At 46.4% G+C, this 12500-nt stretch overlaps 1 protein-coding gene across 1 annotated transcript in view; it reads right to left on the bottom strand.

Annotated features, from left to right (window-relative positions):
• LOC118369182 (alpha-actinin-3-like) overlaps positions 1–12500 on the bottom strand; it is a 79423-nt gene that overhangs the window by 17487 nt on the left and 49436 nt on the right. Inside the window, exons 2-10 of the mRNA XM_052497378.1 lie at positions 9489–9603; positions 9047–9166; positions 8763–8849; positions 7020–7107; positions 6686–6764; positions 3001–3082; positions 624–709; positions 340–432; positions 1–74 (exon numbers count right to left, since the gene is read on the bottom strand). The exon at positions 1–74 is cut by the window's left edge and continues 157 nt beyond it. Of these exons, the coding sequence (XP_052353338.1) occupies positions 1–74; positions 340–432; positions 624–709; positions 3001–3082; positions 6686–6764; positions 7020–7107; positions 8763–8849; positions 9047–9166; positions 9489–9603 (824 nt within the window). The remainder of the gene's footprint in view (positions 75–339; positions 433–623; positions 710–3000; positions 3083–6685; positions 6765–7019; positions 7108–8762; positions 8850–9046; positions 9167–9488; positions 9604–12500) is intronic.

The raw sequence follows: 12500 nt of genomic DNA, 5'->3' as shown, positions 1-12500 counted from the left end.
TGCATGGCTCTCATGTGATGCTCCGCCGTGCGGTTCTCCAGCCACGGGATGGTTTTGCGGATCCACTCCAGCAGCTAGGGAGAGGTCAGAGGTCAAGTGGTTAAAGGTCAAAGGTGTGGTTAAAGAAGAGTTGGTTCGTTGAGTTTTTACTTCAGATCACCGAGTTCACACAGGTTGTACAGCTCATATATAACACTTTTAACACAACAGATATTTTGGATGCGTTTTTCTGCAGTGTGAACTAGGCCTTTGAGAGGTTATATCTCATACTGTTTATCATAAGAAGGTGCATAGCATTGCTTCTCTGGATGGGCTTTGGAAAGTAACATTAACTCTCACCTCACTGGCCAGCTTCTCATACTCCTCCATGAGTTTCTCATTCTCCTGGTTCACAGCCAGCACTTTACAGATCCTGTTAGCTGCTGTCTCAGCCTGACAGAGAGAGACAGAGACAGAGACAGAGACAGAGACAGAGACAGAGAGCAAGAGAGAGTAATGGGGGTGGGAGACCGTGACAAGTTTAGACAGTCAGTAGTGGATCTTAGATCTTGCTGAATAAAATGCAGATGCTGTTACTTGTTTCTCCTATGGGACCAGCAGAGACAGTGGAAGGTGTGAGTTACCTGCTCAGCACCAGCGAAGGCGTGGTAGAAGCAGGACACGTAGGTCATGATGGCCTTCTCATCAGGCTTGGGGGTGTTCACAATGTCTGAGGGGTGACAGACAGGAAGAGCTCAGAGACATGAAATTAACTAAGGCGATGCAACTCCAGCGAAATCACTGGGGAGCAGAGGAGGCTGGTGAAGGGAGGACAGCTCATAATAATGGCTGGAATGGACTTAATGGAATGGTTTCCAATCAAATCACATGTTATTTGTCACATGCGTGACATTTTTACTTACAAGCCCTTAACCAACAATGCAGTTCAAGAAATAGAGTTAAGAAAATATTTACTAAATAAACTAAAGTAAAAAATGTAATAAAATGTAACACAATGAAATAACAATACCGAGGCTACAGTGCCTTGCAAAAGTATTTGTCCCCCTTGAACTTTGCGACCTTTTGCCACATTTCAGGCTTCAAACATAAAGATATAAAACTGTATTTTTTTGTGAAGAATCAACAACATGTGGGACACAATCATGAAGTGGAACAACATTTATTGGATATTTCAAACCTTTTTAATAAATGAAAAACTGAAAAATTGGGCGTGCAAAATTATTCAGCCCCTTTACTTTCAGTGCAGCAAACTCTCTCCAGAAGTTCAGTGAGGATCTCTGAATGATCCAATGTTGACCTAAATGACTAATGATGATAAATACAATCCACCTGTGTGTAATCAAGTCTCCGTATAAATGCACCTGCACTGTGATAGTCTCAGAGGTCCGTTAAAAGCGCAGAGAGCATCATGAAGAACAAGGAACACACCAGGCAGGTCCGAGATACTGTTGTGAAGAAGTTTAAAGCCGGATTTGGATACAAAAAGATTTCCCAAGCTTTAAACATCCCAAGGAGCACTGTGCAAGCGATAATATTGAAATGGAAGGAGTATCAGACCACTGCAAATCTACCAAGACCTGGCCGTCCCTCTAAACTTTCAGCTCATACAAGGAGAAGACTGATCAGAGATGCAGCCAAGATGCCCATGATCACTCTGGATGAACTGCAGAGATCTACAGCTGAGGTGGGACACTCTGTCCATAGGACAACAATCAGTCGTATACTGCACAAATCTGGCCTTTATGGAAGAGTGGCAAGAAGAAAGCCATTTCTTAAAGATATCCATAAAAAGTGTTGTTTAAAGTTTGCCACAAGCCACCTGGGAGACACACCAAACATGTGGAAGAAGGTGCTCTGGTCAGATGAAACCAAAATTGAACTTTTTGGCAACAATGCAAAACGTTATGTTTGGCGTAAAAGCAACACAGCTCATCACCCTGAACGCACCATCCCCACTGTCAAACATGGTGGTGGCAGCATCATGGTTTGGGCCTGCTTTTCTTCAGCAGGGACAGGGAAGATGGTTAAAATTGATGGGAAGATGGATGGAGCCAAATACAGGACCATTCTGGAAAAAAACCTGATGGAGTCTGCAAAAGACCTGAGCCTGGGACGGAGATTTGTCTTCCAACAAGACAATGATCCAAAACATAAAGCAAAATCTACAATGGAATGGTTCAAAAATAAACATATCCAGGTGTTAGAATGGCCAAGTCAAAGTCCAGACCTGAATCCAATCGAGAATCTGTGGAAAGAACTGAAAACTGCTGTTCATAAATGCTCTCCATCCAACCTCACTGAGCTCGAGCTGTTTTGCAAGGAGGAATGGGAAAAAATGTCAGTCTCTCGATGTGCAAAACTGATAGAGACATACCCCAAGCGACTTACAGCTGTAATCGCAGCAAAAGGTGGCGCTACAAAGTATTAACTTAAGGGGGCTGAATAATTTTATACGCCCAATTTTTCAGTTTTTGATTTGTTAAAAAAGTTTGAAATATCCAATAAATGTCGTTCCACTTCATGATTGTGTCCCACTTGTTGTTGATTCTTCACAAAAAAATACAGTTTTATATCTTTATGTTTGAAGCCTGAAATGTGGCAAAAGGTCGCAAAGATCAAGGGGGCCGAATACTTTCGCAAGGCAGTGTATATACAGGGGGTACCGGTACCGAGTCAATGTGCGGGGGTACAGGTTAGTCGAGGTAATTTGTACATGTAGGTAGGGGTAAAGTGACTATGCATAGATAATAAACAGAGAGTAGCAGCAGTGTAAAAACTGGAATGTCAATGTAAATACTCCGGGTGACATGGAAACCAGGTGTTTGATGTGTTTGAGACCATTCCATTATTTCTGTTCCAGTCATTACTGTGAGTCCGTCCTCCCCAGTTAAAGTGCCACCAGCCACCACTGCTGCAGAGTCGGCAGAGACGAATGCTCGGGTTGAACATTTCCTGAAACATTCCCAAAATTCCCTGGTTTGACAGAAAAAATGTACTCACCCTCAGCATCAAGCATCTTGGGGATGTCCAGGTACTTCTCAGCCACCTCGAAGGCAGTGTTGAGGTTACCAATGGGGTCATCCTGTTAGGGACAGACACACAGAGAGAGAGGTTTACACATAGAGAGAAAGATATAGGTCAGGGGTTGTTGGTTTAATTCCCACTGGGGCCACCCATACAAAACATATGCACATGCATGAAAGCGCACACGAAATGGTATATATTATATATATGACTTATAGATCATAAGAGTTCTACAGAAAACAAGATAAAGGGTAATAGATGTATGGAGAAATGATAGAAAATAGTAAGGGGCTATGACTGGTGTTGACCCTAGTGGACTCTAAGAGGAGAAGGGACTGGTGTTGACCCTAGTGGACTCTAAGAGGAGAAGGGACTGGTGTTGACCCTAGTGGACTCTAAGAGGAGAAAGGACTGGTGTTGACCATGGTGGACTCTAAGAGGAGAAAGGACTGGTGTTGACCCTAGTGGACTCTAAGAGGAGAAAGGACTGGTGTTGACCCTAGTGGACTCTAAGAGGAGAAAGGACTGGTGTTGACCCTAGTGGACTCTAAGAGGAGAAGGGACTGGTGTTGACCCTAGTGGACTCTAAGAGGAGAAGGGACTGGTGTTGACCCTAGTGGACTCTAAGAGGAGAAGGGACTGGTGTTGACCCTAGTGGACGCTAAGAGGAGAAGGGACTGGTGTTGACCCTAGTGGACTCTAATAGGGACTGGTGTTGACCCCAGTGGACTCTAAGAGGAGAAGGGACTGGTGTTGACCCTAGTGGACTCTAAGAGGAGAAGGGACTGGTGTTGACCCTAGTGGACTCTAAGAGGGAAGGGACTGGTGTTGACCCTAGTGGACTCTAAGAGGAGAAAGGACTGGTGTTGACCATGGTGGACTCTAAGAGGAGAAAGGACTGGTGTTGACCCTAGTGGACTCTAAGAATAGAAAGGACTGGTGTTGACCATGGTGGACTCTAAGAGGAGAAAGGACTGGTGTTGACCCTAGTGGACTCTAAGAGGAGAAAGGACTGGTGTTGACCCTAGTGGACTCTAAGAGGGAAGGGACTGGTGTTGACCCTAGTGGACTCTAAGAGGGAAGGGACTGGTGTTGACCCTAGTGGACTCTAAGAGGAGAAGGGACTGGTGTTGACCCTAGTGGACTCTAAGAGGAGAAAGGACTGGTGTTGACCATGGTGGACTCTAAGAGGAGAAAGGACTGGTGTTGACCCTAGTGGACTCTAAGAATAGAAAGGACTGGTGTTGACCATGGTGGACTCTAAGAGGAGAAAGGACTGGTGTTGACCCTAGTGGACTCTAAGAGGAGAAAGGACTGGTGTTGACCCTAGTGGACTCTAAGAGGAGAAAGGACTGGTGTTGACCCTAGTGGACTCTAAGAGGAGAAAGGACTGGTGTTGACCCTAGTGGACTCTAAGAATAGAAAGGACTGGTGTTGACCATGGTGGACTCTAAGAGGAGAAAGGACTGGTGTTGACCCTAGTGGACTCTAAGAGGAGAAGGGACTGGTGTTGACCCTAGTGGACTCTAAGAATAGAAAGGACTGGTGTTGACCCTAGTGGACTCTAAGAGGAGAAAGGACTGGTGTTGACCCTAGTGGACTCTAAGAGGAGAAAGGACTGGTGTTGACCCTAGTGGACTCTAAGAGGGAAGGGACTGGTGTTGACCCTAGTGGACTCTAAGAGGGAAGGGACTGGTGTTGACCCTAGTGGACTCTAAGAGGAGAAGGGACTGGTGTTGACCCTAGTGGACTCTAAGAGGAGAAAGGACTGGTGTTGACCATGGTGGACTCTAAGAGGAGAAAGGACTGGTGTTGACCCTAGTGGACTCTAAGAATAGAAAGGACTGGTGTTGACCATGGTGGACTCTAAGAGGAGAAAGGACTGGTGTTGACCCTAGTGGACTCTAAGAGGAGAAAGGACTGGTGTTGACCCTAGTGGACTCTAAGAGGAGAAAGGACTGGTGTTGACCCTAGTGGACTCTAAGAGGAGAAAGGACTGGTGTTGACCCTAGTGGACTCTAAGAGGAGAAAGGACTGGTGTTGACCCTAGTGGACTCTAAGAGGAGAAAGGACTGGTGTTGACCCTAGTGGACTCTAAGAGGAGAAGGGACTGGTGTTGACCCTAGTGGACTCTAAGAGGAGAAAGGACTGGTGTTGACCCTAGTGGACTCTAAGAGGAGAAGGGACTGGTGTTGACCCTAGTGGACTCTAAGAGGAGAAGGGACTGGTGTTGACCCTAGTGGACTCTAAGAGGAGAAAGGACTGGTGTTGACCCTAGTGGACTCTAAGAGGAGAAGGGACTGGTGTTGACCCTAGTGGACTCTAAGAGGAGAAAGGACTGGTGTTGACCCTAGTGGACTCTAAGAGGAGAAGGGACTGGTGTTGACCCTAGTGGACTCTAAGAGGAGAAAGGACTGGTGTTGACCCTAGTGGACTCTAAGAGGAGAAAGGACTGGTGTTGACCCTAGTGGACTCTAAGAGGAGAAAGGACTGGTGTTGACCCTAGTGGACTCTAAGAGGAGAAAGGACTGGTGTTGACCCTAGTGGACTCTAAGAGGAGAAGGGACTGGTGTTGACCCTAGTGGACTCTAAGAGGAGAAAGGACTGGTGTTGACCCTAGTGGACTCTAATAGGGACTGGTGTTGACCCCAGTGGACTCTAAGAGGAGAAGGGACTGGTGTTGACCCTAGTGGACTCTAAGAATAGAAAGGACTGGTGTTGACCCTAGTGGACTCTAAGAGGAGAAAGGACTGGTGTTGACCCTAGTGGACTCTAAGAGGAGAAGGGACTGGTGTTGACCCTAGTGGACTCTAAGAGGAGAAAGGACTGGTGTTGACCCTAGTGGACTCTAATAGGGACTGGTGTTGACCCCAGTGGACTCTAAGAGGAGAAGGGACTGGTGTTGACCCTAGTGGACTCTAAGAATAGAAAGGACTGGTGTTGACCCTAGTGGACTCTAAGAGGAGAAAGGACTGGTGTTGACCCTAGTGGACTCTAAGAGGAGAAAGGACTGGTGTTGACCCTAGTGGACTCTAAGAGGAGAAAGGACTGGTGTTGACCCTAGTGGACTCTAAGAGGAGAAAGGACTGGTGTTGACCCTAGTGGACTCTAAGAGGAGAAAGGACTGGTGTTGACCATGGTGGACTCTAAGAGGAGAAAGGACTGGTGTTGACCCTAGTGGACTCTAAGAGGAGAAAGGACTGGTGTTGACCCTAGTGGACTCTAAGAGGAGAAAGGACTGGTGTTGACCCTAGTGGACTCTAAGAGGAGAAAGGACTGGTGTTGACCCTAGTGGACTCTAAGAGGAGAAAGGACTGGTGTTGACCCTAGTGGACTCTAAGAGGAGAAAGGACTGGTGTTGACCCTAGTGGACTCTAAGAGGAGAAAGGACTGGTGTTGACCATGGTGGACTCTAAGAGGAGAAAGGACTGGTGTTGACCCTAGTGGACTCTAAGAGGAGAAAGGACTGGTGTTGACCCTAGTGGACTCTAAGAGGAGAAAGGACTGGTGTTGACCCTAGTGGACTCTAAGAGGAGAAAGGACTGGTGTTGACCCTAGTGGACTCTAAGAGGAGAAAGGACTGGTGTTGACCCTAGTGGACTCTAAGAGGAGAAAGGACTGGTGTTGACCCTAGTGGACTCTAAGAAGGGGAGGGGGGCACCTTTTTCAGTTTGGAGTAGTCAATGAGGTCAGGTCTGTGTCTGTGGATCAGGGCACACAGTGCCAGGCCATCTTTCCAACTGAATCAGTCACCCAATGGAGGAGAGGAGAGGAGGCGAGGACGACCCAAAGGGAGGGAGGGAAGAAGGAGGGATGAGGAGAAAATATATAATGGAGAGAGAGATGAGAGGAGAACAATGAGCAAGAGGAGAAGACAGAATACAAGAGAGGAGAGGAAAAGCATTAGGACAAGGAAAACGTTGGAGGTAAAGTTTAAAGCAAGTGAAAGATGAAAGTAAGACAGAGATGACCACAGGGTGGCGCCTAGTGCTTGCCTGATGTGGAAGTTCTGCACGTTAACGTTCCTGTAGGGGGCAGTCTTCCTCTGGCACCATAGAAGAAGACCCTCTTTAGCAGAGGTCTCTGCATGGGGGGAGAAAGAGGAGAGACAGGGGGAGAGAGGGGAGGCATTTGCAAAGTGTGTATGTAGCTGAGGCTTGAGTAATATTTGAGTAATATGAATGTGTTAACAGTGTGTATTAGACTGAGAGTCGGCTATACAGTAGCCAAGTGGTTCTGCTATAAGAGTCATGTTATTTAGAGTGAGCCACATGTAGAAAGTGTCTACACCGTGAGCCTATGACACCTTTATGAATGTGTGTGTAATTCATGTGTTGATATGTTAGTGGCAGGCTATGTATAATGTTGTATAGTGCATGGGTAAAGAGTGGACAGAACACACGTTGGGTTATTTTGAACCCAGCCAGTTGGGTTACTGAGCTCTGATCCACTGGGTCAGATTTTTTTTTTTAACTGGAGGTGTGGCTTAGTAGGGGCGTGTCTTTCAGATAGTTATTTTTGACCACCCATTAGAGTAAATGTCATTCCGGTTCATCTGTTCTGTTGTATTGCCAACATATGTTGAAAGCCATAATCTGAAAACCATGTCCCTACTAAACCACACCTCCAGTCTTCTGATTTGACCTGGTGGATTATAGTTCAATAACCCAACATTAACAACCCAACATTAACAACCCAACATTAACAACCCAACATTAACAACCCAACATTAACAACCCAACATTAACAACCCAACATTAACAACCCAACATTAATAACCCAACATTAACAACCCAACATTAACAACCCAACATTAACAACCCAACATTAACAACCCAACATTAACAACCCAACATTAACAACCCAACATTAACAACCCAACATTAACAACCCAACATTAACAACCCAACATTAACAACCCAACATTAACAACCCAACATTAACAACCCAACATTAACAACCCAACATTAACAACCCAACATTAACAACCCAACATTAACAACCCAACATTAACAACCCAACATTAACAACCCAACATTAACAACCCATCTTGAAGAAAGCAACAACTGACTTGGTCAAAATAACCGAACGCGTGTTCTGTCCAATATTTACCCAAATTGTGTTGCTTTTAACCCAGCATTTTTAAAGTGTGTAGTCACAATGTTAATGAATAGTGTATGAATAGACAGTGCTACTGTGCGTCTGATAGCTGTGTAAGTCTATGTAGACTCAGTGTACGTACTGTTCAACTGTGTTTACGTTCAGTGTGTGCACTGGTTTGGAGTTAGTGTTTATGAGTTTATGACGGGTGGAACTGAGGGGAAATGTTTGGTAACAAAGTCGCAAAAATGTATTTTTTAAGATGAATTGAACGACCATGTTCCAGATCCAAGAGTAACCTTTTACCAAGTCCACGCCTGTATATACACACACACACACACACACACACACACACACACACACACACACACACACACACACACACACACACACACACACACACACACACACACACACACACACACACACACACACACACACACACACACACACACACACACACACACACACACACACACACACACACACCACACATATATACACACACACACACACACACACACACACACACACACACACACACACACACACACACACACACACACACACACACACACACACACACACACACACACACACGCCGACCCATCCACACACACACACACACACATACTGACCTTCCACGGAGATGTCCTGGATGGCGAAGCGCAGGATGATGGTCCAGATCATTCCCAGAGTCATCTTCGTGTTACCGTCGACGATCTCTGCAAGTCAATCACAGAGCCCCGTCAGAAACCATGGCAACATGGAGCACTGGCCAAAACTCAGTCTATGCTGGCCTACTGTTCAGTTGTCTCTCAGATATAATACCTCACTCTATCCTTTAACAAGTATATAAACTCCTTTGGTAAATGGGACTCTAGAACCACAAATAAAGGATAAATCAAAAATGAAGTGTCACCCTCAGCTCCGATGGACACCAGCTTGACTCCCTTGCTGCAGATGAAGTCCAGGGCTTTGTTCACGTTGGCGATCTTGTGGAAACGCATCTTGCCTTTGTCAGGTTTGGGCAGTCTCTCACCTGTATACAATTTTAAAAAATGCTTTAAACTTCTCTCTGCAACACAAAATGATTGGTGAAGTATTACTCAATTAAGAGATGTCTGTGCCATTCTCCATTCATTTCTGCTGTATTTGACCTGATACCATCTTAAAGTGACTCAACGGTGGCTTAGCAGTGACTTTAAGTGGCTTAAGAGTGACTTAAGAGTGACTCCACTCCACTGTGACTTAAATAACTTGCCAGAGACTTAATAGTGACTTAAATGACTTAACAGTGAAATAATGTGACTTTTTAGAGTAACTTTGCAGTGAATTTGCAGTGACTTAAGAGTCAGACCCACCTGAGATGACCTCCAGCAGCAGCATGAGCTTGAGGCCATTCCTGAAGTCATCCTCTATGTTCTCGATCTGTGTCCCTGCCTTCCTCAAGTGGGAGTTACACCAAGCTGTGAAAGTCTGGGAGTGAGGGAGGGAGGGAGGGAGGGAGGGAGGGAGGGAGGGAGGGAGGGAGGGGAGGGAGGGAGAGAGAGGAGGGAGGGAGGGAGGGAGGGAGGGAGGGAGGGGAGGGAGGGAGGGAGGGAGGGAGGGAGGGAGGGAGGGAGGGAGGGAGGGAGGATAGGGAGAGAGGGAGGGGAAGATAGGGAGAGAGTGAGGGGTGAGGGAGGGAGGGAGGATAGGGAGAGAGGGAGGGGAAGATAGGGAGAGAGTGAGGTGGGGAGGGAGGCGAGGGAGGGAGTGGAAGATAGGGAGGGAGGGAGGGAGGGAGGGAGGGAGGGAGGGAGGGAGGGAGGGAGGGAGGGAGGGAGGGAGGGAGGGAGGGAGGGAGGGAGGGAGGGAGGGAGGGAGGGAGGGAGGGAGGGAGGGAGGGAGGTGGAGACAAAAAGGGATTAATTAATATTCTCTCTCAAACAAACAGACAGAGACTGAGCCTCACTGACAATGCCCGATAGCACCAACAGACCCCAACTTGAACCCTGTCCCACACTGATAAACAACCCCTTAATAAACATCAAGAAACAAATACTCTAATCTAAAGTGAAGCCTTAAGCACTCCCTTCAAAAGACTGGTCAGTGTTTTCTTTCCCCAGCCTCTCTGACAGGTCAGAATGATTGGCAACACCCGAAGTGTCCAATCACATCTATAACCTTGTTACAGCATTACTGTGCTGCTCTGTGTCTGTATCTGTGGTAATAAAACAATGGGGAGGAGTGGCTATTTATGTAAGATCTTCTCTTATGGCATAATGCTCTCTTATCATCTCTATGCCCAAAATGTGTGAGCTGTTGGTTATAAAAGTGGCCATAAGCCAAAATATGAATATATTTACTGCTGTGGTCTACTGCCCCCCAAGTCGCTTCGGCAGAGGCTGTTGGTATTATTTCTGATTATTTAAAACCCTTTCTGCTATCTGAACTGGCTGTGTTGGGAGATCTAAATCTTGATTGGCTTACGCCTCAGATCAGTTTAACAATATCTGTCTTGAGTTCAACTCAGCTGATAACGAAACCCACCTGGGTGAATGTAAAAAACGTAGCAAAGTCGTCATAGATTGACCCTATCTTAACTAACCGTCCCCATAAGTAGTTGGCTAGTGGTGATTTTGCAAATTATATCAGGGACCACTGTCCTATTGCTTGAATTAGAGATACCAAATAGAAAAACTCTAACCCCTCGTATAGTTGTGAAGAGAAATGTAAAAATGCATTCCTTCATGATTTATATTGTTCAGAGCTTTTTTCTACTAGCTGCACACCAGACCCTGTTTCGGCACTTCCATTTTTATCAGCCATTTCCACCTCTCTGGCTGATAAACATGCCCCTTTCAAGCAACTCAGGGTCAAAAACGGAACTAATCCATGGTATTCTCCTGTACTCTCAGACCTCTATTTGATAAGAAATCAAGCCTGGGCCAAGGCTAGAACAACTGTCTTGTTAGCTGATTGGCAGCTATTTAAGCAATTGAGAAATAGGCTCAACACATCGGTTAAACAGGCCAAATCAAAGTACTTCCTTAGCCCTATGGCAGACTCTGTTAGTGATCCCTCTAAATTCTGGAATAGCGTTAATTCACCAAGGCGGGGTCATTCCTCTACTTCCCTGCCTAAGCAAGTCGTTTTAGACTCATGCATCATTACTGAAAAAGTTACGATTTGTGATGCTTTTACTCAGCATTTTATCTCCGCAGGTTTCCTAATTGAAAGAAGTGGTGCTCATACTGGTCTTGTCCATTCAGTTGACTGTTCATCCCATACACTGCCTCCCGTTGCCTCGAATGATCAGTCAACCTCACGTGACTCATACTGGTCTTGGCCATTCAGTTGACTGTTCATCCCACACACAGCCTCCCGTTGCCTCGAATGATCAGTCAACCTCACGTGACTCATACTGGTCTTGGCCATTCAGTTGACTGTTCATCCCACACACCGCCTCCCGTTGCCTCGAATGATCAGTCAACCTCACGTGACTCATACTGGTCTTGGCCATTCAGTTGACTGTTCATCCCACACACAGCCTCCCGTTGCCTCGAATGATCAGTCAACCTCACGTGACTCATACTGGTCTTGGCCATTCAGTTGACTGTTCATCCCACACACAGCCTCCCGTTGCCTCGAATGATCAGTCAACCTCACGTGACTCATACTGGTCTTGGCCATTCAGTTGACTGTTCATCCCACACACCGCCTCCCGTTGCCTCGAATGATCAGTCAACCTCACGTGACTCATACTGGTCTTGGCCATTCAGTTGACTGTTCATCCCACACACAGCCTCCCGTTGCCTCGAATGATCAGTCAACCTCACGTGACTCATACTGGTCTTGGCCATTCAGTTGACTGTTCATCCCACACACAGCCTCCCGTTGCCTCGAATGATCAGTCAACCTCACGTGACTCATACTGGTCTTGGCCATTCAGTTGACTGTTCATCCCACACACAGCCTCCCGTTGCCTCGAATGATCAGTCAACCTCACATGACTCATACTGGTCTTGGCCATTCAGTTGACTGTTCATCCCACACACAGCCTCCCGTTGCCTCGAATGATCAGTCAACCTCACGTGACTCATACTGGTCTTGGCCATTCAGTTGACTGTTCATCCCACACACAGCCTCCCGTTGCCTCGAATGATCAGTCAACCTCACGTGACTCATACTGGTCTTGGCCATTCAGTTGACTGTTCATCCCACACACCGCCTCCCATTGCCTCGAATGATCAGTCAACCTCACGTGACTCATACTGGTCTTGGCCATTCAGTTGACTGTTCACACCGCCTCCCATTGCCTCGAATGATCAGTCAACCTCACGTGACTTGGGAAATGTTATTAAGGGTTTTTAATTCACAGAAACTAAAGT

Source organism: Oncorhynchus keta, chromosome 35, assembly GCF_023373465.1.
Source record: "Oncorhynchus keta strain PuntledgeMale-10-30-2019 chromosome 35, Oket_V2, whole genome shotgun sequence".
Taxonomy (NCBI): Eukaryota; Metazoa; Chordata; class Actinopteri; order Salmoniformes; family Salmonidae; genus Oncorhynchus; species Oncorhynchus keta.
This window is presented reverse-complemented; position numbering and strand designations above follow the sequence as displayed.